The 27,357-nt window shown below is 41.3% G+C and overlaps 6 protein-coding genes across 7 annotated transcripts; 1 reads left to right on the top strand and 5 right to left on the bottom strand.

Moving 5' to 3' along the window:
- Positions 1–2,450: 2,450 nt before the first annotated feature.
- On the bottom strand, positions 2,451–5,058 carry LOC311269330 (claudin-4-like). Its single transcript, XM_084373405.1, has 3 exons — positions 4,814–5,058; positions 4,275–4,517; positions 2,451–3,049 (listed from the first exon to the last, which is right to left on the bottom strand). The coding sequence occupies exons 1-3, from the start codon at positions 4,946–4,948 to the stop codon at positions 2,573–2,575; spliced, it is 855 nt and encodes a 284-aa protein (XP_084229531.1). The 5' UTR covers positions 4,949–5,058; the 3' UTR covers positions 2,451–2,572.
- Positions 5,059–6,383: 1,325 nt separating this feature from the next.
- Positions 6,384–7,303, bottom strand: LOC311269338 (claudin-4-like). The gene has a single exon (XM_084373415.1). It carries the CDS (start codon positions 7,204–7,206, stop codon positions 6,649–6,651), a length of 558 nt encoding a protein of 185 aa, XP_084229541.1. The 5' UTR covers positions 7,207–7,303; the 3' UTR covers positions 6,384–6,648.
- A 1,626-nt stretch (positions 7,304–8,929) lies between these two features.
- LOC311269331 (claudin-like protein ZF-A89) lies at positions 8,930–9,733 on the bottom strand. Its single transcript, XM_084373406.1, has one exon. The coding sequence runs from the start codon at positions 9,724–9,726 to the stop codon at positions 9,043–9,045; it is 684 nt and encodes a 227-aa protein (XP_084229532.1). The 5' UTR covers positions 9,727–9,733; the 3' UTR covers positions 8,930–9,042.
- Positions 9,734–10,394: 661 nt separating this feature from the next.
- Positions 10,395–13,243, top strand: LOC311269337 (claudin-4-like). Of its 2 annotated transcripts, none has more exons than XM_084373414.1 (2): positions 10,395–10,882; positions 11,214–13,243. In XM_084373414.1, exon 2 carries the CDS (start codon positions 11,438–11,440, stop codon positions 12,068–12,070), a length of 633 nt encoding a protein of 210 aa, XP_084229540.1. In that variant the 5' UTR covers positions 10,395–10,882; positions 11,214–11,437; the 3' UTR covers positions 12,071–13,243. The 2 variants fall into 2 exon arrangements, with proteins under 2 accessions (XP_084229540.1, XP_084229539.1); XM_084373413.1 differs by having other exon boundaries at positions 10,395–11,084.
- A 1,536-nt stretch (positions 13,244–14,779) lies between these two features.
- Positions 14,780–15,884, bottom strand: LOC311269334 (claudin-4-like). Its single transcript, XM_084373410.1, has one exon. The coding sequence runs from the start codon at positions 15,768–15,770 to the stop codon at positions 15,135–15,137; it is 636 nt and encodes a 211-aa protein (XP_084229536.1). The 5' UTR covers positions 15,771–15,884; the 3' UTR covers positions 14,780–15,134.
- Positions 15,885–16,851: 967 nt separating this feature from the next.
- On the bottom strand, positions 16,852–18,012 carry LOC311269333 (claudin-4-like). The gene has a single exon (XM_084373409.1). It carries the CDS (start codon positions 17,854–17,856, stop codon positions 17,212–17,214), a length of 645 nt encoding a protein of 214 aa, XP_084229535.1. The 5' UTR covers positions 17,857–18,012; the 3' UTR covers positions 16,852–17,211.
- Between the last annotated feature and the right edge of the window lie 9,345 nt (positions 18,013–27,357).

Genomic DNA, 27,357 nt, shown 5'->3' with positions numbered 1-27,357 from the left:
GGTCAGTTAGTTTTCATTGATTTCAAATGAAATGTAAATATTTGTCAAACCTGTGTGTAGGGTTGCACATATAGTTGTGAAAAGTGACAAAACTTGATTACTTTCTATTACTTTTCGATTCCCTGATTACCAAAGATATGCACATGAAGACAAGACAAAATAAATATCAGTAGGATGACTCTTATTTGATCTTATTAATGAGTGTGTGTATTTGGTTTCACTCAAAACCAGAGTGATGTTGTGTCAGACTCTGTGTGTGCGCAGATTATATCATTCTTTATTTCAAAATTGTAATCCTGTTAGTAATCCCCTTTTTTATTAAATGTATCTGTAATCTAATTACATCCTTTCCCCCCCCTAACTTTACCGTAATACAGATAACTTTTGTTTTGTATCCTAATCCAGTACATGTATTCTGTTACTCCCCACACTGCCTGTGAGACCATCCAGTTTAGGTTAACTATTATTGATTGATTAACTTAACACAACTATTTATTAACGTTTAAAAACAAAATTTAATCACTTTTAGGGAAGTTCCTGTTGAGAAATCCAAGGTCTTACAGTATCACTGAAATATGCGACAGTCATTCGCAGTGAATGAACAGATGCTCTGAAGCTTGGCAAAGATCAGGTGCATCACGTCCAGAGAGATCACACTGCCAACCGATACCAGCGTGCAATGACATGTAGCTGACATGTGACAACATCCCTGCAGGGAAACAGCAGAGGGAGATCGGCTTCACCACCAACAGCACCACATGTGTGATGTGTTCACTGTTCATCGTGTTGCTAAATGATGCAGCAGATATTCTCTAAACAGAAATATGTCCTGCAAAAGTGTCTTAAACACAAATCTAAAATAATAAAAAAGACACTGTATAATCAACAAACACTGACCAACAAACTTTTCATAGAGGCTGAATAAAACACAAGATTACAAAAATTAAAGAAAAACACAGCGATAGATAAATTCATAACACACATGTTCAGCCAAGACTTTGGAAATAAGTTCCTGTTGATATTTCCTCTTGATAACTCAAAACTCTGCCCTCCGACTGACCTGCATCTTCTCTGTCATCTTCCTACAATAATTCACATCCGTTAACATGTCATGAAGTTCACAGCTAAACCATTTCATTGAGTGAAAACTGTTTTGACTAGTGTTTATTTAAGGGTACAACCGTACTTGTCCATCCTCTATGAATTATTTTTGGTAACGGTTGAGATCAGTGAACACACTCCACGGTCTTCATTTAGAGGTTTATAGAGGTACGCACCTCATTTTAAAGCCTATAAATCATTATACATGTCATGCTGTATATGTATTACCTAACCTTAATTGCTTATTAATGAAAGCTAACTGTTACCCTTATTGTAAAGTTGATAATATGTATTTTTTAAGTAACATTTTACACCTTCTAAAACTATTCATTTATAAAAACAAAAATTAACTGTTATCTTTTGATGAAATGACTTAGCTGTAAACTCCATTACAAATGTTGATTAAATTTAAATCAAACATATGTTTGATAAACATGTAAACTTTATTTTGTTGACAGTTATTCAATGCTTATTTTTGTATTGATTTACTTTTACTTCATGCTCATTATTTTATTAACCGTTACATAATGTATAAATTAATGGTGTAGTTAACATGAGCACCTTCAGCAAACACACCACGAAACACATTAGTTAACTATTAATGAGCTATTAGTTAATACGTGTTACTGTCCTCTGTCTCCTTATTGTAAAGTGTTACTGGTCCTCTCCGACGATAAATATTATTTCTTATCTTGAAAATGCAAAATAAAAAATTGCATTACTGCAACAGCAAATATTTCTACTTTTATCTTAATCTGATCACATTCCTGTTTTCTTTAGATTGTACATGATACAATTATATATATATTGGCCTTTTCTATTTTGCTTTGCCAAAAAAAAACATACATAAAATGTGGTCCTCAGCATTTTGTCATCACAGCTTTTATAACACCAATAAATCTAGAGGAATGAACAGGGGCATTGCTGACCATCATCTACTGCAGGTAATACACTGAGTAGGGATAAACACCTCACACAGCCTCACATCAAAAGACCCCAACTATCCCTTTAACCACTTAACATACAGATTACTGTTTTTATTTTCCTACATATAGCTTTAAAGTTGATAAAATAATCTTGTTTTTCACAGTCGGTATGATATATTATGTTTATAATTTTCAAACCTGGGACTCTTTATGGCTGCCCCATTCCAGCTTACTCGTCTTTTTATACATAGTTCCCCAAAATTTGGCCTGACATATTTGTATATTTGGAAATGTTGGCATCTCTCTTTATTGATCTGTCCAAAGACAGTATTATTAACATACGCACAGTGACCACAATTGACATCAAAGTCATTTTTGTGTTCAGTTACTCTCAGAACAATGATCCATGCAGACCCACCCATCCAGATTTACTGCATGCTATAATCATCATTACTCTGCGCTGTTGTAGCTCCGCTTGGAACATCATGCACCAGATTTGTGAATAAGCTCTTCCCTTGTCTGGTGTCCCCGGTGTGTTTGACGGATTACTGTCCAAAGTCTCCCGTTGTGGTCCCCTGAGGCTGATCATACATCCCACTCCAACTCTGAGCTTTATTCGGGGAGTTATAATCATGCACTTGGGCTACTTGGTCGCCCATCCTCCTTGGTGACTGACGATCAAACATCCTGGAGTTGTTTGATCTCATGGCATCAGACTTCAGAGTGGCCATGCGGGATGAAGCATCGCTGAACTGAATGTTTGTGCCATACGGCATGTAGGAGTAGTAGGGAGGTTGGGTTCTCTCCGTCTCCCCGCAGATGAAGCAGATCAGAGCACCACCCAGCAGGAGCAGCAGGGAGGAGGCCCAGCCGATGTAGATGGAGGAGCCCACCTCTCTCTTCAGGGCCGCAACCACCAGTGGGTCATTGTAGACTAAGATGGTTGCTGCTGCTGACCAGCTGACTGAAACCAGGCAAAGGATGCCAGCTAGGACACACAGAGCTCCACCCAGCAGAGACGCCTGACCAAACAAAGGATATCAGTGATTTAAAATGATTTTCATGAGTTTTTTGTTTTTAGAAAAATGATTGAGAACAACATGGTGACACTGAAAGGGTTTTGCACATCATGGCAAGATACTCATCTTAAATAATAAAATGATCATGCATTTATTTTTATCTATAACTATTTATTTTTGTTTTTTGTTTTTATTGTCCTTTACATGCTATTTTAAAATGTTATCAATGTCTTAATGTCTTAGCTTAAATGCAATGCATGTCTCTGTAAAGCACTTTGAAATGCCTTGTGTCTGAATGATGCTATATAGATAAACTTGCCTTGCCTTAGAATTGACTTTCTGTGTTTTAGTGCCCTCTACCAAGCCTGGATTACCAACCAGGTACTTTACCTACATCTAAACCTTTACCACTATTATTTTTATATTTCCATATATCCCATGCTATGATTTATTTCATTACATTGATTCCCTTCAGAGACCCAGTCTGCACAGTATAAAATAGGGCTGCAACTAACAATTATTTTAATTATATTTTTTTTACTCTATCAGTTAATCATTTAGTCCAGGGGTGCCTAAACATGTTAGTCACAGGTCTGCATCTAGATTTTCATATTCACGTCAGGGGTCCAGAATGAATGACGATAACAAATGAACCTCATTAGATTAATTAGCATCAAATCTCTCACATCTGTCGTCTCTAGTATTTAATTATTAAAAATGATGCAGTGAAACAACTTGAAAATGATCAGAGATCAGGCACCTGTTTTACAACAATATGGCTTGCTGATAACAATTTATTTTTAATTGCATATGTAGAAATGAAGATTCATTTTCACTTCAGCAGCTAGTCGTTAAAAGTGTTGTAGTGAAAGAACAAGTAATTACAGAAGTAGCAATGTATTTCCACAAAGTAAAAAATCAAAACTTGTCTGTTTTATCAACTTTCGTAGCCATTCGAAGATACAGATACAGCCACACTGTGAATTCAGCATCATAAAAAATATATTGATCGATAGAAAAATGATATGCAAACTGAAACTATTACACTTCATAATGTATTGTAGTCTTCATAATACGAGATGTGGGCTGAGACTGGGTTTGGACTTTAAGAAGTCCTGCTTTACTCAATGAAATGTCAAAAATAAATAAATAAATAAATAAATAATGAGAACAATTGATCTATTAATCGTTTAACTGACTAATTGTTGCAGCTCTACAACTTCAGCACCTTCTTTCTGGACGAAGAGGTGGTCGGAGGCTCTAAAGGGTCAGGTGGAGCGCCGCTGCAATTGACCACGCCTCCTCCTCCGAGGGTGACGATGAAGCCCAGGAGGCCAGCGAGGATTGAAAGCAACGTGAGGGCACGTCCAGCCTGGATGTCGAAGGTCATAGTGTTGGATGTTTTGTGTCTCTTGCACTGCATCTGACCTGTGGCCTGAAAGACACAGTGTAGCCACAAACCATCCCACACCTGAGACAGAGACAGAGGGAGATTTAAGAGGCTGGACAAGATGTTTGTTTGATGATTGTCTATAAACCCCAATTTCAATTTAAAGTATTTTATTTATTTTTGTTTCTCTGTAAGTCAAAGGGTGAAAACAATGTCAATGTCCCAGCTTCTTATCCCTTCACTTTCATGCAGTTTCATGCAGTCTTTAAGGCGTTTTAGTTGGTAATCAGATACAAAAATGTCTGATAAATGATCTGTGAATTTATTCTGTGAATTGAATGTGTTTACGATATATGTATCGATGTATATCGACTTACCGTTTGTGCAGTCACAATATTTGCTCCGACAAAAGATGTCTCACGCCACATTGGCAGCCCACATGTCACACACACTAACAAAACCCCCATCAGAACCAGTGTTAAGCCCCCAATCTGCCTGCCCTGCCCCGCCATTCAAGAAACGCACCACCAAGCTAAAACCAGAGCTACAAAAACAAAAGCTAAGTCACCGGAAATATCCAGAAGTTATAATATTTCAAACTTCGTGTCAGGTCTTCAGAGGAGAAAAAGTCATTTCTCTTGTCTCTATTGAAATAGACAGTAACATCCTCCTGTCAGCTGTTATATTTTGCTGTTATGTTAAGTAGTCAGATGACTCAAAGATCAACAGAGATGTGCAAACGGAACACAAACAGAGGCAACATGTTGGGTGTCCGTAAATACACAGAGTATTCAAACACCTCTGAGCCAGAACCAAATCCAGTTTTTCTGGCTTTTATACACAAGGAAACAGCAGGTGCAAAGCAAAGTAATATATTTTTCCTTCATCTCTTGAGATAATTCAACTTTTGTTACTTTCAATACACTAAAAACCTGCAGTTGTAGAAAATATAGTGTAAGAAACATCTGTACAGCAATGCAAATTTACAAAGTGAATTTATTGGCTTGTAAAAATACAAGGATACAAACATTAATTGTTTCCTCCACTTGACATGGCAAAGAATGACCAACAACTGAACAACTTAAACACAAACATATTGTTCATTCACTGAATACTGAGGGGGAAGAAGGTGAACTGTGACATCTTTCAACTTCAACTATAAACTTTTTTCACAACTTTTGTGTCATAAGGAGGAATAATAACTCAAATTCGTGCTGCAAGCAACGAGGCATTTCCTCTACACACAGGCTCTAAAAAAAGAAAGAATATGATTACATCAGACCCCCATGATCTTTAAAGGTCTTACAGGAGACTTATTATGCTTTTTTGTTTTCTTCTTTACTTCAGTGTGTTATACAGGTTACTGTGCATATAAAAGGTGTTGAAAGATCACAGGATCAAAGTGTGCACCAACAGAAGCTCCTCTCTCCCCCAGAAAACACTGCTCCTGAAACGCCTCGTCAGTAGCCCCATATTTAGTTCTGTGACTTTGTGACATCACACTATGTCACCATGTCACACATTCGCACAATTAATGCTGTGCCACTAGTGTGGACACTTAAGAATAGTTTTAGCTCAGCTGCTCTGTTGTTGTTTAACGGTGCTGGCTCAGGCGTGTGTGAGCTGACCAATCAGAACAGACTGAGTATTTGGGAGGCGGGCCTTAAAGAGACAGGAGGTAAGACAGAGCGTTTCAGACAGAGGGGGAATACAGTGCTGCAGCACAGTATGAGAAAACTGATGTGTATTTTTTGAGCATTACAGCATGTAAACATATTCTAGTACTAACTCAAGATACAATTATGAATCTGAAAATGAGCATAATATGTCTCCTTTAAAAACTGATTATTTTTGCGATTGAAGTTAGTGCTTCATATTAAACACAAAAATATAAACTCAGATCTTTACATTAAACATCTTTTCTCAGTTAACATTTGTGTAATATGTTACCTCCACCAGACTTCGTTTTCAAATCCTTCACTTTAAAAATAACAGTAAACACTACAGGTCTTATTCATTGTTGTACATTTCAATATGCTACAAATGATCACATTTTACACAGATTTGGAGCTGATTGTAAAATGGCATTACAGTGCAGTTAGCTAAAGCTTAAAAAGGAGCTTCAATCAAAGACTAAAACAAAGAAAGTCATTCACATCTGTATATATTTCAACTACGTGCATCACGTGCTCTCTTCCTCTTCTCCTCATCCTCAGCATCTGGAGGTGCCACACAAAATCCCTCCTCCAATGATGAGCAGAGCTCCAGATGCCCAGCCCACATATATGGAAGCCCCGAGCTCTCCCCTCCTCTCCTGGGTGGCCAAAGGGTTGTAGAAACCTGTGATGATGCTGTGGGCCGACCAGCTGACAGGAATCACACACAGGAGCCCTGCCAATATAAACACCACGCCACCAGCCAGGCCAATGTTAGCTTTGTACAGCCAGTCGTCACGGAAGAAGTTGGTGCAGCGGGCCCCGACCACAGTCAGCCCGATGGCCACCACACTGACGGCGATGGAGACACAGATCAGAGCCCTGGATGCCTGCAGCTCCTGTGGTAAAGCCAGAACGGAGTCATAGGCCTTGCACTGTGATTGGCCCGTGCTCTGGATCACACAGTTCATCCATAAACCTTCCCAGAAGACCTGAGCTGTGACGATGTTTGCCCCGACGAAGGCCGTCACCTTCCACATGGGCAGTCCGCAGATAAGGATGGTGCCAAGAAAGCCAATGATTGCCAAACACACACCGACGAGTTGGGTCTGCATTTTAGCAAAAATGAAAGCAAATCCAAGGCAGATGTTTAAGTTTGCCACAAAGTCAAAGACAGCAACAAAATCTACCTTCAGTTGAGCTGAAAAACATTTTTACTTTCACTCTGCTGTAACCGACGCTGTTTTGTGTTTTGCTGAATGGTTTTGCAGTTGCAGGTGTGTGAAAGGAGAGCAAACAGGGAGGAGACTCTGCTAGATTGTGGGTCAGGTTTCCTGCTTGTCCTGATTCCTGCTCACTATGAATAAGTAGGAGGAGCGACTTTGTATGAAAAACTGCTTTGTGACCTGAAACATGAGGTTTTGGTCACCTTTTAAAGCTTTCACAGATCTTCTAGTCAGACTTTTTATGGGAGTTAACTTTAAACCTTACAAGACATCTTGTACAGTACGAATGTATGAACTTTAGGGACAGCTTCTCCAGAAAAAAAGTATGTATTGTAGTAAGTATTCTACCAGTAGCCTACAGAGCTTGGGGAAAAACACGTAATACAAACTAGGCCTACAGTATATCACAACTGGTTCAATTAATGTTCACAGTGTGATTGTTTAAAACCATGGACTGATTATTGTACTGCCAAGAAAGAAGATATGTTATCCTGGTTAGGAAATATATTGTAGATGAATCAGAACTACTTCGGGAATGCTGGAGTTAAGTGTTAAGGGTAACTCCACCAATTCTACTTTTAAAGTGTGTGAAAAGGGAATATAAAACCTTTTGTGGCTCCCAGAGGAAGCTGCATCCGATCAGATAAAATGCTTCCAGTGGTGTCACTCAGTGGCTAAATTGCATTGTGGGTGATGTAGGAACCAGCTTTTCATACCTTTCCTACATCATTGCCATGCATCCTGCAAGCAGTGATAAAAAGGCACTATGTAACCTATATTCGACCTATAATTTTGAACTGTAGGACCTCTAGATGACCAATTGGCTCCTGATATCACCCTACCAAAACTCAAAAAACACACCTGTTTCCCTCAAATGTTTACACATTCAAATGTACACATGACTTTCAAGTACTAATGTTTGGAAAGTTTAGGATTTGATCTGTAAACAAAGAAAAAAAAAAAAAAGGGTATTTAAAATACATAGTCTTTCATACTGCTTTTGTTCACAATCAGCAAAAAAAGCAAAATGAAAGAGGCAACTTTAAATATGCTTGTTTTGTGCTGAGCAAGTGTTTAAGAACGGTTAAGCAATTGAATGTTTTAGCCAGTGTAGATCAGCACGTACTCCCTCTTTTAGCCGATACCATGACTTTCATATAAAATTGCGTAGCGTTGTTTACACAACGAATCAAGCAGCTCTTTGGCTCAAAATTTACTCCCACTGAACAAGACACTGATCTTGGAAGCTAGTTTACTGGGACACTTTAAAATATGGACCGTTAATAAGTAGCACCTGTGCGTTTAGTCCTAAAGTCTCAAAGACAATGCAATTGTAAATGCTGGAAAGAGTCACAAAACTTTGAAGACACGTCTTAAGTAGCATTTTATCCCCCACTGATACTTTAACATTAAGGATAGAATCTGGCCTCAAAGTCAGCTGCTGAAATGCTTCTTGACAGCCTAATTGAGCCACAATGTCGGCATTTTTGAAAGTGGTCAACTCTGAAACGACTTGATTAGAGGCACCAATACCAACTTTGTTTGATTCTGCCGAGCATCTTGACTTTTGTCTCCACTCAATACACCCACCACACAACACAAGAGAACCTGGTGATTATATGAAAGTTTAATTTAATAAAATAATCAGTAAAAACCTTTAAAGTTAAGACCATTAAAAACATTTCAGGGTAGTCTCCTGGAGCAAGAGAGGTTGTAGACTTTCAGTTAGACGTATGCTCCCCCACTGGCTGCAGAGCGAGGGGCAGAATATTTGGCAGAGTATCTGCTGTCCTTACGCTGCTCACACTGACAGCAGAGAAGTGCCCCTCCAATGAGCAGCAGTCCTGCTGATCCCCAACCGATGAACAGCGACGCGCCGAGCTCCCTCCTCTGTGCGTCGATCATAATGGGGTTGTAGAAGTTCCTGATGACCTCGTGAGCAGACCAGGACACGGGGATTATGCACAGGATACCACCGACGATGAAGAACACCCCTGCAGCAATGGCCACCTTGTTTTTGGCCACCTCATCTTCAATACAGTTGGTGCACTTCCCGCCTGCCACAGCAAGCAGGATTCCCATGAGGACAACCAGGATGGAGATCACAACCAGGGCGCGGGCCGCCTGCAGGTCACGGGGTAGAGCCAGCATGGAGTCGTAGACCTTGCACTGCATCTGTCCGGTGCTCTGCTTCACACAATTCATCCACAGGCCCTCCCAGAAGATCTGCGCTGTGACGATGTTGTTCCCGATGAAAGCAGAGACCTTCCACATGGGCAGGGCACAGATGATGATGTCTCCCAGAAATCCGATGGTTGCCAGGAAGATGCCGAGAACCTGAAGACCTGCAGAAGCCATATTTGTCTCACGTTGAGCAGCGTGGAGAGTCAGCAACACCAGCAGTAACATACAGATTTGTTTCTCACCTGCAGCTTTTGTACCTACATGAAGGTGGTGGTTTCTTCTGATTGGTTGTTCAGGATTTCTCAAATTGAAAACACCTGTGGTCATTAAGTTAGTCCCAGGGATTCTGAGGAGTTTAAGGCTGTCTACATAACAAAGGATTTGCTTCATGTTTTGCTTTTATTTATTTAGCTGAAATATTCCTTTATATCAGGTTTTTTTCCTCGCAAATCATAATCATCACACATTTTTTTCTTCTGCTGCTGTGTCTCTATGTGTTTACTTAAATTTTATTTTATTATTCTTGTATCATTCCTTATTTTTTCTTTTGATTTGTTCAGATTTAAAACAGTCAAGTATATGAGTGAACTGGCTCATTATATCTGAACCATGGGGAGAAATGAGACATGGAAGGATGTATTTTCATGTTTATTTTTACTGCATAGCTGTCGTATGTAACAACAGTTAAAATTAGTTCCTGTTTAACATTTTGAAGCTTCTGTAAAGTCCATGAATGTGAGATTTTACAGGCAACTGTCTGTGTGTCACCTTATTTCATGGTCTGTGAGCAGCAATCAAGCTGAGTGATTCCACCTGCTCTGATTAGTCAGTGAGCCTCAGCTGACCTGTTGGGTTTGTTGCTTTACACTCTTGTTGCACTGAGCTGTTGTGCATGTGACAAACATCCATATCAAAATGAACAACAAAGATCGAAAAGGATATTCTATTCAATAATGAGTAAATATTAGTACTTAAACCCTTATAGAATAGATTGTAAGGATCATTTTTTACCTAATAATACAGATAGCATTTTAAGTTTTAAAGGGGAGAACAGCCGTGCTAGCAGCACAATGATTGGGATGGTAATGTCAGTCAGCTGGTCCAGACTGAAATATCTCAACTACTGAATAGCCATGAAATTTTGGACAGACATCCATGCTCCCGGGAGGATATTCACACAGAAGAAGGCAGGAAATGTGGTCCATACCTTCATGATTCATAATTGAGTTGTTTTTGGTTTATGACTTGTGAATGTTATTAGTTTTTCATCAGCCTCAGTTAACCTTTGTGTCTAACCCTGTTAAATGCAGCCTCGTGTGACTTCTTCAGGACTTTTAGCGATCCGTTTAGATATTTCACTTGCTGACTGTTTTCACATACTGTCAGTAGCAGCATGTGGTTGTTAAAATGTATGTTGTAGTTGAATGATATTGTTGCAATTAGTATTATTATTTTTTCATTGTCATGCCAATTTTGTAATCCTACTGTTGTGTTTATTTTCCAGAAAAGGTTTTATTAATCCATTATTGTTTGACATGTATAGTTTGAAAAAGCCTTGAGGACTTTGATGTACCAACCTCACAGTAGGTTAATGCCCTACATTACACTCGTTCATTCCTTAAGTTATATTTTCATGTTTCTCACAACATCAGACACTTGCTGTAGCAAGTTTTTCACTGAACCAAACTGTTTGAGCTTCTTTCATTTCTCAGAGCTCTGCTGGGGCACCAGAGGGCCTCTTTGGAGGAGAGAAACACCCCTGAATTCAAAGGCAGCATGATGGATGTTTATATCTGAGCGCTGAAGCCAGAGCCCGCCCAGAGGAGGGGGCTACTCGGGGGCATCTGCGGGTCATATAAAACTTCCCCACAGTAGGAGAGCTTTTTGTTAGCAGCCCAGACCAAGTAAGAAAGAGAAGCAGCACCAGCAAACAGCAATGGCATCTTTAGGGCTGCAGGTTCTGGGCGTAGGGCTGGCGGTGCTTGGATGGATTGGAAACATATTGATATGCATGCTGCCCCTGTGGAGGGTGTCTGCTTTCATCGGGAACAACATCGTGGTGGCTCAGACCATCTGGGAAGGACTGTGGATGACCTGTGTGGTGCAGAGCACAGGCCAGATGCAGTGCAAGGTCTACGACTCCCTGCTGGCCCTGCCTCCGGACCTCCAGGCGGCCCGAGCCATGGTGGTCATCGCCATCCTGTGCTCTCTGTTTGGCCTGCTGCTCTCTGTGGTCGGGGGGAAATGCACCACCTGCATTGGGGACAAGGTAGCAAAAGCCAGGGTGGCAATCTCAGCTGGTGTTTTCTTCATCCTGAGCGGGGCTTTGTGTCTGGTGACCGTGTCTCTGCCTGCTAACACGATCATCAAGGACTTCTACAACCCCCTGGTTCCAGACGCCCAGAGGAGGGAGCTGGGTGCGTGTCTGTACATGGGCTGGGGAGCATCAGGACTGCTGCTGATCGGTGGTGCTCTGCTCTGCTGTCAGTGCCCGTCAGGAGGAGACCGCTATAATGGAGCGAAGTATTCGGCGCCAAAATCCACAACACCCGGGAAGGAATTTGTCTGAGTTGCTGCGTTTCATGAGAGGCAGCAGCCTTTGAAAAGCACCTGACTTTGCATACAGCTCAAACCTGTTGCTTATCAAGTTGTGATTTGCATTGTGACTAACTGTTTTTGACTAACACACTGTGGCCTTTTGTTTCTGAAGAGACTAAGGTATGTGCCATGTTAGGATAGTGGTTTAATTAACATTGTTTTGTGTTATATTTGCAGTATTAATTCATTCTGGTGGGACTCTCCTGATGTTTTGCGACATAAGCACTTCAAAATGACTCATGTATTCGTCATGTGAGATTTATTTTTAATTTTGTTTTTCATTCAGACAATAAACATAACTTTTTTGTCAACAATGTTTTTACTGAGCTGGCAAACATTACAAGGTACACCACATGTGAACAGGGTAACATTTTTAACTCATAGATATTACCACGAACCTTCCCCAGTTGATTTCTTACATTTAGATTTTTGTAGCACAAGTTTCAGAAATGTCTTGAAATGAGGCATTATCCAGATGGAAATGCACCAATTTGCGTAGATTGCCAGAACGGAAATTTAAACATTGGATGAAGCCAGTTTCAAAATTCTCGTTTCATTTTACTGACATATAAAGTCAAAGGTTTTTACAGAGGGAATTTTGATTATAAATCAGAAAATACCTATAAAAAAAACATCTTTTGCCATCTTTTTAGGAATAAAATGTTATGAATGATACATGAACACACCTTTAGAATAAAGAATCAAACTGGTGTTTGTTAGCGCTTCTTAAGTGGAGATTTCTGGCTCAAAGTAGTCTCAAAAACAGCCTTTAAAGGTACGTATTGTAAATTTCCATATGTTTTTAGACAAAAATGGGGAATAGGGTCCTATTAGATATCACACGAAGCCCCAGCTAATAACTTACATTAAGAGTCACTGCTAACCGCTGCCGTCAGCTAGTTAGCTCAGTTACAGTAGGTGCAGCTGGTGGTCCAGACTGGGAGCCCGGAGTGGTAACAAAGGACGGGCCGGGGTTATGGATGAAGTTATTGTCAAAATAAATGATTCCCCTCATCACTGTGGAGAAACCTCTCTCTGAGAACCACTGGGCTTTAAAAAATAAAATTCACTTGACTTCGCTCTGTGAATTATTTGGATTTAGCTCCACCATGATTAGCTAAAAACTGTTGCATTGGTATGAAAAATCCAATATATAAAACACCGACTTGGCCTACTTTTTCTCATTACTTTTAGATTCAGTACATTTTGTTTACAGTATGCAGAATTTTTATTGTAATCAACTACTTTTACATTGTGGTGCTGGTGCTTTCACCTCGGTAACAGATCTTCCTCCACCACTGGCCTGGTTTCAGCCAAGTGGACAAAATGGAAACAGACACATAAGTGAAAAACTACAGTGGCGCATTGTTTTTCTTGTCAGACTGGTTTCAACTGAAAATGTCTGTAAACAAAAAGACAACCATTAAAGAGCTTTAGGATATATCAACCGGACAGGACTTGGCAGATGTGCTCTCACTGGACAAAGTGTAAATATCCATTCTTTGGAGATATAAAACAGTTTCTTAGCAACGTGAATCCGAGCAAACACAGAGCACTGTTGTCTCGGGCGGTGACGTCCATTTTACTCAAGACAGAAACTGTAAATTACAACTTAATATAAGGGCTCTTGATTACAGCATGGCAAACATCTCAACCAGATACAGTAAATTCCCAGAAGTTGACTCCCCTGAATTCCTGAACGCCTTATCACGAGTTCGGTATCACTTCTGTTACTGCAGGTGCAGAGTGAGCATGAGACAAGAAGAAGTCAATCTCTACCAGTGATTCACAACCTTTTCCTATCATTGAATAAGCTGACAAACCTTGACTAAGTTACATATTTTATGGATGCTTCACGTTATATTCAATACATAACAGTAACAGCATAGAACAACAGATACGACTGCAAACTGTAAAATCTGTGTGAGTGACTTGAAAAATCAAGGAAACCGATTACCATGAAGTTGTTAAAACTTTTAAGCTCTTACAACTAACAAATTAAAAGTCTACTTTACTTGGCTAAAGCCAAAGCGTGATTACAGTAGGATTCTTACAGTAATCAGTTTCCTGACTTTTTAAAGTAAAGTCAACTTTTAAAATTTAGTGTGCAATTAACCAAAATAGTGAACGTATTAACTGCAGCCAGTTTGTTTAAAACTCTTGTAAATATTGCAACCCAAATGATTTAACTGATTTTTTTATCTGAACATTTTTAACGATCATACATATTTATCAGGCTTCTCCGTGACAAATTCAGTGTTTTCTTCCTCCTGACACCTGCCCATTGTTCTATAAGCTCTTTGGTTGTTTTAGCTGTGTACTTATAATGACAGAGAAAAGACAGAGGAGGCTCTGTGAATATGTGTTCAGGTCTTAAACATGCACTTTTCCTGTGAGATTTTTCCACATGTGTGTCCTCATTATGATCCAAACTTTAAAAAATAAGAATTTAATTTAGTTTTGTTCAGAGAAGTGAATGAAATGCTGAGATACGGGCATGTTATATATGTCCTTTTTAAAAGTTTTCTTACACCTTTTAAAATCAAAAGGGCCTCGTGACCCAAAGTACTGCATTTGGGACCCTGACAGGGGGCGGGACCATTGATCTATATAATAACTGATATAAATTACAGCAGTTTAATGAAGACATTATGTATTCAGATGTTGCATCAGTCCTAATAGTAGGCATTTTGCTGGCAGTTAAAATATTGTCTCAGAGAAATTTTACATGTTCATTAAAGATACTTCCATGTAAAAACTGACAATTGATGTTGTATGTCAACCTTTGATAGAGACACACACAAACAAATCAACAGACAATATACTCTGCTGTGCTGTCTTTCATTACTTTAATGCTCCAAATTGTTTATTGAGGTTAAAAGAAGGCTTTTTTTCCCCCCCTAGTCAATCAAATACACAGAATTCTTACTTTTTTCGCAACATTTTGAATAAACAGACCTGTTTGTGCAACCTCTTGGTGAGAACATCAACATTTTATGAAAAACTGGAGTTATCTTATAATGCATTACCCACATTCACACATAGTCCACATTTGAAGTTGCGTTTCTTGCAGGTGCAAACTTGGCAGGTACGTAAGGTCTGCCGTCTTTCGGGGGGCAGTTGTTGCAGAGCAGGCCTCCTCCCAGCAGCAGCAACCCAGCGGAGCCCCAGCCGATATAAAGCGCAGCCCCGAGCTCCCTCCTCTGAGCTGCGATCACCATGGGGTTGTAAAAGTCCCTGATGACTGCGTGAGCTGACCACGACACCGGGATCAGGATCAGCAAGGCGGCTATAATGAAGACCACTCCGGAAACGATGCACGCTTTGGCTTTGGCCGCTTCATCCTCCATGCAGTTAGTGCACTTCCCTCCAACCACAGCCATGAGGACGCCAAACACCCCGACGATGACGGCGATGACCACCATTGCTCTGGCGGCCTGCAGGTCTTGAGGTAGGGCCAGCATGGAGTCGTACACCTTACACTGCATCTGGCCCGTACTCTGGACCACGCAGGTCATCCACAGGCCCTCCCAGATCACCTGGGCGGTGACGATGTTTGCCCCGACGAAAGCGGTGACTCTCCACATGGGCATAGCGCAGGTGATGATGGTGCCCAGCCAGCCGATGAAGGACAGCAGCACACCCATGATCTGGAGGCCCTGAGAAGCCATGGTCACGCCACTGCAGCCTCAACTTCTACCAGAAGAAAGTAAAGATCGGTCTTTCAGAAATGTTCACGTCTCGCAGATTATCACACTAAAAACGTACTCCACACTCACACCTGCTTGAGGAAGTGTTGGCTGTGGTCCGATGCTCTGAGGTCCCACTGTGAGAACAAACCTGCCTCCCATTGTGGTTCCAACTTTCAGGGTGGAGTTTCTGTGCTCCCAGACAAAAGGGGGGAAAGCTGAGACCGAATGGCCACAACTGTTGTTCTCGCTCTCTGTTCATTGTTCCCTCACATACAAGCTTTGTTACTTCAAGCAAGGTTTATAGACTGGGAACAATGGCTCCAGATCTATATCCCACCTGTGCTCACACAAACACACAAACACACACACACAGGTCAAGCCTTGAGCAAACACAAACTTCAGAGTTTGGGTCAATAGAGCAGGAAGTTAGCAAAGTTTCTTGATTCAATCTTCATTCCAACAACAGAGATTTAACCCTTGAATAGCTTTATTAATTCAGACTTTATTTAATTAAAACTGATCTGAACGTGATTCATTCTAGATTGCATGTGCAATTAATGGTTTTTAATCATAGCAAAAGGATTAAAGCAAAGGGATGTGACTGCTCACTGGCTTTTTTAATATTCACTTTCTGAACAATTGAAAAGTTGATCCTGTGAGTCAGGTAGAGTAAGGTGTACTACAGGACAAGTAAAGCATAAGGTACAAATAGCTTTGCCTGTAGGCTCACAGTTTGAACAAAACCAGTTTCAAGCCGGCGAGTCTCTTTCTTCCTGACACACCTAAACCTGATCTACAAGAAAATAAGACAATATACTTTTCAAGTGCTGTTTAAGCTATCCTTGTTTTTATTACAAGGCAGTGGTGAATAGACACATATGCATCACTACATGTGTAAAATGTAACATTAATACCGATACCATTCTTTTTATAAAATAAATTAAAAGTTAATGTTAGAATTTGTTTTATTTGATTGTTTTGTTGCACTTAATGGCCACTGAATGTATCACGTTGATACTGTGTGAATGCATGAGGAAATAAAAAGCAAGCACAAGTCATCTCACATTTGTTAACAAAATATTTATTTACAGTTTAACCGACACATCATCACACACATGTTCCATAACCCACATACAGCATATTCAAAGTCAAACTGAGATTATAGAACATACTGCTTAGAAAAGACTTAGAAAATACTTAGAAAAGACTTCGAAAAGACTAATATTCATATAAACAATACATGAAACAGTTAAGCAAAATTTCCTCTTTGGGTGTGGTCCCCTTTTCCAATTTATTCCAAACACTCAGGAATACTTTCTGCTCGAGTGACATCCTGATTTCAACACTCACAACCCAGTAGCACCAGTTCATCTGTCCCAGTATTCATTGTGGAGGCCATTTACTGATTCATAGATCTGATTCAAACATAGTCTTTCACGGACACTGGTGCTGAGGCATCAGATCTGGCAGCTTTGTATTTTGCAGTGTAGGAGCCTTCATCTTTAGGAGGGCAGTTGCAGCAGAGTATCCCCCCTCCGATCAGCATCAAAGCGGCTGCTCCCCAGCCGATGTAGAGCGCGGCGCCGAGCTCTCTCTTCTGGGCGCTGACCAATAGCGGGCTGTAGAAGTCTCGGATGATGGTGTGGGCGGTCCAGCAGACGGGGATGAGGCAAAGGACCCCAGCCAGGATGAACATAACTCCAGCTGCGATGCCCACCTTGGTCTTGGACGACGGATCCTCCACGCAGTTGGTGCATTGCCCCCCCGCTACAGAGAGCAGGATGGCCATGACACCCACGATGATGGAGACGATGGTGAGGGCCCGGGCGGCCTGGAGGTCAGAGCTGAGGGCCAGCAAGGAGTCGTAGACCTTGCACTGCATCTGGCCTGTGCTCTGCACCACGCAGTTCATCCAAATACCCTCCCAGGTGGTCTGCGAGGTGACGATATTGCTGCCGATGAAAGCAGTGACCTTCCACATGGGAATGGCGCACACAACGATGGCACCAATCCAGCCCACGATGCCCAGAGCTGCGCCCAGCATTTGTAACCCAGCAGACACCATGGTGGACAGCGGATTTGATCTTCAAATGTAACTTCTTCCTCTTTCAAAGTGACTTGAAAGATCTCGCTCTTTGCGTTGCGATTCCTCCCTTGCAGTGACGTAAGCCTGTGTGTTGTTTGTCTTCTTCTGTGATGGAGGCAGGTCCTTTGTTCGACAGGTGAGCTGCTGGATGAGACAGGATTCAGAGGAGAGCAGGTATATATGACTGCCTCTCAGAAAGAGGAGGAGCCCCTGCTCTTCCGGTCCACCTGCAAACCCTACATAACCTGTTTCCCCTCTCCCAACCATCCATGTAACACAAGACAATATGTGAAACTGCTTTGCATGTAGCACCACAATCATTACAACACACTCTTACACACTTTTACATGATATAAGCATCTTATTTGGGAAAAGTTGATAGTAACAGAATAGGGTTTTTTTTGTTCATCTCACCTCTCCACTCCCCTTCCCCCACGGTTTCACTCGAAGCAGCTGGAGGGTGGAGTGACGTCATGAGGGAGAGGTGTGTCAGTCTGTATTGAATGACAATTCCTCAAAAACTTCACACTGACCAAATACGGTCTTGTGCTCAGTGATTTTACTGCATTACACCTTCGCAAACTATGGTTGACATGCTGCTGGAGTCAAAATAGAGACCGTATATAGTAGTTATTATCTTTGTCAAAGACTCTCAAAGACGAAAACCACCTGTTGGTCAGTTTAGGCAGCAAAATAACTTAATGGTTAAGGAAACGGTGGTTTCAATTCAATGTTTATGAAGTAAAAACATTATGGTTGGTGCTTTAAGTTGCTCTTGACGTTTACAATTTAACCAAAACCATAAACTTTCTCTTACACATAACCACAAAAATGATAAACATTCTATGAGCAGATTCTGTGTTAGAAGATAGGATGTTTTGGGGAAACAAAATCACACACACTGAATCAAAAAAGATATATTTTCTGTATGAGACCCTGATCCACACATTCACCACTTCCAGACTGGACAACTGCTATAGTCTCATCTACGGTTCACAATCGAAAACAGTCAAAAAAACTACAATATATCCATAATCTTGCTGCTCGTCTTGTCACACACCTGCCGCACCTGTGACCACATCACCCCCGTCCTTCATAACCTCCACTGGCTCCCCATCCCCCAGCGTATCCACTTCAAACTCCTTAGTATCACCAACAAAGCCCTCCACAATCTGCTCCACTCTACCCGTCTGAGCTGCTCCACCAGCACACTCCCACCCGCACTCTCAGGTCTGCTGACATAAACCCCCTTTAAAATTTTAATGAGTCTTATATATCACATATTGTTTCAAATAAACTGGAGGCCACTGGCTAATCCTAGCCCTGAACACATGATCACTTATACACATCCCAAAGCTGAGCATTGCAACTCATCTGTTCTTCTTCTCTCACTTAGCTGTGCCTCGGCACTGTTCCTCGAGTTCAGTTTGCTTGAGACTGTTCCTGAAAAACACCAGCTTTCTCCTTGAAGATGAGGCGTTCTGGTGTCGGTCAAAGTAAACAAGAGTATTGTTGTTGATGTGAAATGTGACATAAAGGGACAATTTTAAAGATCCAGCTTCACAGAATCGATAGAAAAATGAATGAAAGACCAGAGAGGAAAACTAAATGGGGAAAAATGTTTGAAATGATTTTGCAGGTTAGACGTAACTTTAATCTACAAACAAACAAACAAACAACATTTCAACATCTAAAGAGGAAAAAAAACTGTTCATTGAGATTTTGTGATCTAATAAACTTATTGCCTCGAATTTGGCATTAAATGTCTTTGAGTTGTGGACAAGACAAAACAAAACGTCATTTCAGGCTTTTTTTCACAATTTTCTGTAATTTTATAGACCAAACAACTAAATGATTTTTTTTTTAAAAAGTAATCCACAGATCAATCAACAATGAATGTAATTGTTAGTTGATGCCCTACTGTATATAAAACTGGATAAATGATCAACATGTAGCTTTAAATAACAGCAAAAACATATCTACCTGAACAAACAGTGATTAACTGATTCTCTCACACCTAAAATCAGAATATTAAACAGTGTGTCCACAGTCTGGTTTTAAACAGGCCTCCAGTATCATTTATGTGCTTTAGTGTAGTTGTATTCAGTTTTATGGTGGATCTTCTGCAATCCACAATGTTGTTGTACACTGGTGTGTACAGAGAGGAAGGGGAAAGCTCACTTACACTGTCACATATTTGCAATTAAACCATTTTAATAAGGAGACACATAATGTGACCTGGCTCTGATATAAAACAGGTTGATCCTCCCACCAGTACACTCTCTAAGGTTAGATGATTAATGGTGTGCATGTGCCTTGCTTGTTACTTTATGAGGCAGAATTACATTTCTCACTGGAAATGTGACAGGTTGAAAAGCTAATACACTTTGTTGCAGATTAAAAGGACATAAATTCATGGTCTGTGATAATATTAAAATCTGTGATCTATAGAGTGGTCTTGATCTAAGACTCTGAGATCTGTGTTGAGGTAAATAGGAGTATTCAAGAGTTGAAAATGGGTTAAAACAATAAAGTGTTTATTTGATATTGTTTACATTCATTCTGTATTCTTAAATTTAAGTAGTGTTGATCTGTGATCTATAGAGTGGTCTTGATCTAAGACTCTGAGATCGATTGCTTCTGGCTCCACCCACATAAATGGGGGATTAGCGGTATTTTTCCTCATTGCAGTAAACTAGGAGCAGACGAAAAGACGCTTCATCACTGTTGTGATTATTTTTCCCCTGTTTCAGAGCTGTAATATTTGGAGGCACCGCTGGGATGTGTGCGGCTTGGGTCAGCTTCTACAAGAGATAGATGTCCCCAACTGTCACACAGCCCTTTTAAACTACTAAGACAGCAGGAGTAAGTGGCGAACTGGCTACAGTGGGGTCCTGACAGCCTGAGAACAGATTGCATGCAATCTGAGGTGTTTCTACATACTAGGAGAGCAGCTAATACTCCGCGAAGGATAAAAAGGAAACACTTCACATCATTACCCACACTCAGCTACAAGGATGGATTAATCAGAGTTGGAACAATTACAGCTGGACGTAATTGGTGAATTGTTGGTGCTGTCCAGAGATATCCTGGTGGAACTGTGTGACTTTCTACTCATCGCAGGACCAAAGTTTGAGCATATCACTGGCAAGAGTCGGACAGCTCTCATTACACTTATTTCTAACCACATACAGAGGGAGGAGCTAGAAGAGCTTGAGGACAAGGGAATGTCTGACTTACTCCATCTCTAAGACAAAATTTCTGCGCTTCAGGCGGCTGGTGCAGGTGACGGACACGTCACCTGTCTGTCCAAATTAAGTGCCATTCACACATGTATCATCCACATGAAGATACCACACTCATGTTTGAGCCCGATGTAAACCCCCGCTGGACAGAAGGACTTGAATTCTGTGACACGCACATAAAAGTGATTAAAGGTATCAAACCAACTATTACTGTAAGTGTACAGAACCCCACAGACCACGACATAGTATTGGCAGGGGGAGATCGGGAATGTCCAGCATATTCAGGCAGTTTATCCAGCCTCCATGCTGGAAGGGTCCCACCTTCCACCTCCAGCTACAATGAACCACATCACAGTTGAAAAGGATCAAGCTACTGATGATGTATGGGACCCGCCTATGAATCTGAGCCACCTCAGCGAGCAAGAGCGAGAGACAGTTCACAAAATGCTGGGAGGAAACTCCTGGTTCTCGCTCTTAGATCAAGGGAAAGCATATCACCAGGGCTTCATGGCAAAAGAGAGTAGACCTGTGACCGCTTTCGTGACCCCCTGGGGTCTCTATGAATGGCTCAGGATTCCATTTGGCCTGATGAACGCTCCAGCTGCCTTCCAGCGCTGCATGGAGGAATGTTTAGAAGGCCTGAGGGATGAGATCTGCATTCCATACTTAGATGACACCTTGGTCTTCAGTAGAACATTCGAGGACCACGTGGAGAATGTGAGGACAGTACTACAGCAACTACGGCGGCATGGAATAAAACTCAAGCCCAGTAAGTGTGAAGTGTTCAGGCGTGAGGTCCACTACCTAGGCCGGATCGTGTCCGCTGAGGGCAGTAAAATGGACCCCACTGATACTCATGCTGTAAGAGCTTTAAAGGAGAAGAGGCCAAGGACTGTGGGAGAGCTGAGGGCAGTCATGGGATTACTGAGCTACTACCGCCAGTACATTAGAAACTTCTCCCATGTGGCTGGACCTCTGTATGCTTTACTCGAGGCAGACCCGGGAGCAGTTAAACAAAAGGACAGTAACACAAGGACGGTGAAAATAAAAGGGAAGAACAGAGGGGTCCCTTCACAAAAGCCGATTACATGGACTGACCGGCATCAACAGATACTGGAAAAACTGATTGACCGCCTGGTTGAGCCACCCATACTCGGTTTCCCAGACTTCAACAAATCATTCATCCTGCACACAGATGCTTCTAACCAAGGCCTGGGTGCAGTATTGTATCAGGAACAGGAAGGAAAGCTACGTGTAATAGCTTATGCATCTCATACTCTGACCAAAGCCGAGAAAAACTACCATCTTCATTCAGGGAAATTAGAATTTCTCGCCTTGAAGTGGGCTGTTACAGAACGATTTCAGGACTACTTGATTGGTTCATCTTGCACTGTGTATACAGATAACAACCCACTTACATATGTGCTATCATCAGCCAAACTCAGTGGGGGTGTAGATGAGTTGCTGAACTAGCAGATTTCCACCTAACTATTAAATATTGCCCGGGCAAAGAGAACTGTGATGCTGATGGCCTTTCAGGGATGCCCTGTGACATCGAAGCAATGATGGAAAAATGTACAGAGGAAATGTCCTCTCCTTCAGTACAGGCTAAAGTACAAGCTGTGGAAACTAGTGATGTTAAGTTCGTGAACGATTCGTTCAATATGAACTAATCTTTTTTGTGACTCAGGAGTAATAAGTCGTCTCAGTGAGTGATTCGTTCATTTTCATGCAGTACCTTTCCTCGCCACATGGCAGCTGCATAAGCTCAGTCAGGAGGACAGGAAACCGAAATGATTAGTTCACGACTCACTCAACTGTGCGTCCGTCCCCAGGTCCTCGTTCATTTGTCACGTGACAGCCAGGCCGCTCAGGCTGTGTGACGAGCAGTAAGCACAACCATTCGTTCATAGGCCTATGGATCGTTCATCTGGATCGTTCTTTCGTTCACTTGTCACGTGACAGCTGTAGCCCAGCTACGGGGCTGTGGCCTGAGAAACGAACAAGGAAATGAATGATGTCTGATTTGTGACGTTCATTCATTTGTCACGTGACACCCGACATACATTATTTATTCATGAAATCATAATTAATTAGAGGTCTTCGGTTCTTGTAGATGTGTATAGTGTTATTGTGTATATAATGTAAAGTGTGTTTGTAAATAAATACTCTAGAAGAGCCTCTGTCTCTGATGCAGCCTCAGGTAAACAGGCAGAGAGGATGCTGACAGGGATCTCACAGGACTCTCAGAAGATGAGGAGCATCAGCAACAAGACATACACCAGCTGCGAGAGGCTCAGGACAGAGGAGACATGTTAGAGGAAGAAGAGATAATAGTTCAAGAGGAAACTGCTTTAGAGAGAGATCCAGCAGTGTCACCTATCCAAAGTGAAAATAACAATGAAACAGGACAAGGATACCAGCGGCCAGTGAGAGAGAAACGAGCTCCGAGAGTCTTCACATATAACCAGCTGGGTAATCCAGTTTGTTATAGCACTGGACTCCCAAGAAACACAATGTACTGGTACACTCCAGTGTCTTATGGAGCAACGCAAGCAACATGTGCATGGACAACTCCGGTACAGCCCTTTAACTACCAACCTGTTGTTGTACCTGGGTACTGAATAAATAGCGCTTAAAGAACTAGTGCTCACATGCACACGCACGCACTCTACACACTCATGCGCTCATGGACTTTGAACAAGCCGAGTGCTCACATTTGCACACGCACGCACTCTACACACTCATGCGCTCATGGACTTTGAACAAGCCGAGTGCTCACATTTGCACACGCACGCACTCTACACACTCATGCGCTCATGGACTTTGAACAAGCCAAGTGCTCACATTTGCACACGCACGCACTCTACACACTCATGCGCTCATGGACTTTGAACAAGATGAGTGCTCACATGTGCACACACACACGCACACTACACACTCATGGACTTTTGAATAAGCCGAGTGCTCACATGCACACGCACACTACACACTCATGGACTTTTGAATAAGCCGAGTGCTCACATGCACACACACACGCACACTGCACACACATGAACTTTTGAACAAGCCAAGTGCTCACATTTGCACACGCACGCACTCTACACACTCATGGACTTTTGAACAAGCCAAGTGCTCACAGGTATATAAACCACGTGTGAAAACTATTGTAAGGTTGAGCAAATGGAATAATGTGTGCTTGATAACTGCTTGTAAAAATAGTCAGCTTCACATCATACTATCAGTTATGATGTCGGGACGACATCTGCTGTGATATGGACTGTGAATAGACAAGGAAAATGACAAGGTGAACTGTGACCCTTGGCCTTTTGTTCAAGCATCAGCTTACCAAAAAGGATCTCCAGGGTCAAGTTCATAAACACTGTTAAAAAGAAATGTTGTGTAATTGGTTTAATGTCGGGACGATATTTATTTTGTAGGAGAGAGTGTGACAGGTTGCAAAACTAATACACTTATACTTTGTTGCAGATTAAAAGGACATAAATTCATGGTCTGTAATAATATTAAAATCTGTGATCTATAGAGTGATCTTAATCTAAGACTCTGAGATTGATTGCTCCTGGCTCCACCCACATATCTAGGGGATTAGCGTCATTTTTCCTCATTGCAGTAAACTAGGAGCAGAGGAAAAGATGTTTCATCACTGTTGTGATTATTTCTCCCCTGTTTCAGAGCTGTAACAGAAACAGGGGAAATTTAGTGACAAATGAAGAGACCATGTGAAATAAAGGCTGAGGTCGTCTTTGAGCTCCGTTATGTTCGGTCTGTGTGTGTTCTGTGAATCAGACTGAAGGCTGATTGTAAGTGTGAACATACAAGGGTTTTTGTTCAGAGAAGATCACAGGAAAAGAGCTTGTATTTGATATTTATGTGAAACTGGTGTGAACAGAGGCGGGAGGGGCAACAAAGAGGGGTCAGTGTGAGTGCAAGTGCTGTGATAAACAACGTATTTGACAGGTCTGGATTTTGTACCGACTAAATGTTGTAAACCTGCTGTTCTCCGCTCTGTCCAAAGAGAGGCAGCAGCTTCCACGTTCTGCCACTTAACTGTGTGTCTGTTTGTGTGTGTGTTTGTGTATGTGTGTGTTTGGTGGAGTACACACTTGTGCAATAACCCGCCCTGAATTCCCTGGAAGAGTCACTTCGTTTCAACTCTGATTCGGAGGAAGCAGAAGCATAATCTAAATTTTATCTTTTTAAGACAAAACAAAAGAACACCGTCAGCTTATTTTCATGCAGTTTGGTATGAGCTCGTATACACCCAGGACGCAGCAATGAAACACACAGCTCTGGATTTGTTTGCTCTGCTCTGGAGCTTTCCACACACGAGGAAGAGAAAGAAGGATGTCTGTGCGCTTGTGAAAGTGTGGCGTCACCCACTGTTCAAAGGGTTTTTAACTGCGGTTTTGAATGTGTCCATAAATCTCTGAGCAGCCATTAAATCCAAGGCTCCCCAAGTCTTTCAAAGGACTTATTACTTAGTAACTGAGAGTCCGCTTATAGAGCAATATTCCCACTGACCAGTGACCTAATAAACGCTACCAGTGGAAATCCCCGTCTTTCTTTGAAATGAAGGAAGGTGATTGGTTCAGAGATATCTCAGTGTGATTGTGACAAAAAAAAAAAAAAAACGTAATTGGATGTGATGAATCCTCCTCAATACAAAACTTCTTTATTTAAATATGGGGTGTAACATGTTAAGGAGGTATTCTCAGGCCAACAGTTTCTATTACATTATACGGACCCTGCGTCATCATGATAGACAGTTTAAGAGCTTGCTATCTTTGATGTGACAGAAGAGAAGGTGTTTCAGTTTTTAATGGTAGTTATGAACAAGTTTCGTTCTTGCGGTCTCACTCCCCTGGCAGACATAAACCATTTTCAACATGCCGGACATTTTTTTATTTTTTTACAGACTTCCAAAATGCTCACAGACTCTTATGACAGAGTAATCAAGGTTTTACAATAAATAAATACATTTTAATAAGTTAATAATTTAGTGTTTATCAGACAGAAATGTGCCTGGGAAAGCTATGTTTCTTACTGATCACAAAAACACAACTTTACATTTGTATTCATTGATTTGGGTGAAACTGGATAATATAACTCTGCCATTTACGGTTTCCTTATGGACATACAGCTTGAATTGCTGCCTAACTGCCGCTAATTTTAGCTGCCGTTAGCTAGGTAGCTCACTTAGCCATGCAGCTAGCAGTCCTATTAGCTGACTCTCTATAAATCACTGACATCTGAGGCACAGCAGTTGAACATCAAAAGGAAAATCAGAACATATTTTGACCATGAAATATCAATCAGATCATGAGTCCTTGTCGGAGTCGTTAATCACCTTAGTAGGACCGCAGTTTTCAAAGTGAATTTCTCTCCAGAACAGGAGGGGGCGACAAGTTGCAAAAAATACCAATTATTGCATAATGATGCTTTAAATCACAGATTGAATGATGGTTTTACTTTAAGAATTAATTTATCAAGTGCTTTAAAAGCTTTTAATATAATATTTAAAACCAATACAGTTTTGCATTAATACCAAGTAATTAATGCACCACATATTTATCACATTTAGCTTTTGTCCACCATAAATGTTTTTGACTAAAGGAAAGCCAGTGAATCATTCTCTGAAGCATGGCCTGTTTACATTTGACACACTGAAAGAACGGATGTAAAGTTATGAACAGAAACCACAAAGAACACATTCTTATTTGTCTACATATCCTGGCCTTGTCCGTACTTCCACTCTGGTATATTTTTATAGCTGTCGTCCCTCCTGTATTTAGGTTACTGTGCTCAGTTGTGGGCAATAGTTGTAGATCCATGCTCGCATGCTATCTGAACTTCCTTTGGCACGTAACCAAATAGATAAAGCCATTACTCATAAGCTGAAATACTATCTCCACACACGCAGTTCGATTTGATGATAGATCATTTCTGAGTTTTTCTCTGCAGCTGGCGAGAAGGAAGTGTTCACACTCTCACAAATACACCAACGCACACAAGGAAACAACAGGAGAGTGGATCATCCCTCTGCTCACTGAAACTCACTTATCAACTCGGGTGAGAGATAGAGCCGGCCAGTGAAACTCCCAAATCTACTTCCCTGGAAAAATATATGTGTTGTTGCACTCTTTATAAGCAAAGAGATGTGTCAGTACAGGGAATGGACTTCATGTTCAGAGGCTAATCCAGGCTGCCTGGGCTA

The sequence above is a fragment of the Pagrus pagrus genome (assembly GCF_965226575.1).
Source record: "Pagrus pagrus genome assembly, chromosome: 14".
Taxonomy (NCBI): Eukaryota; Metazoa; Chordata; class Actinopteri; order Spariformes; family Sparidae; genus Pagrus; species Pagrus pagrus.
Note: the sequence above shows the minus strand (reverse complement) of the source record. Positions and strands in the feature narration are given on the sequence as shown.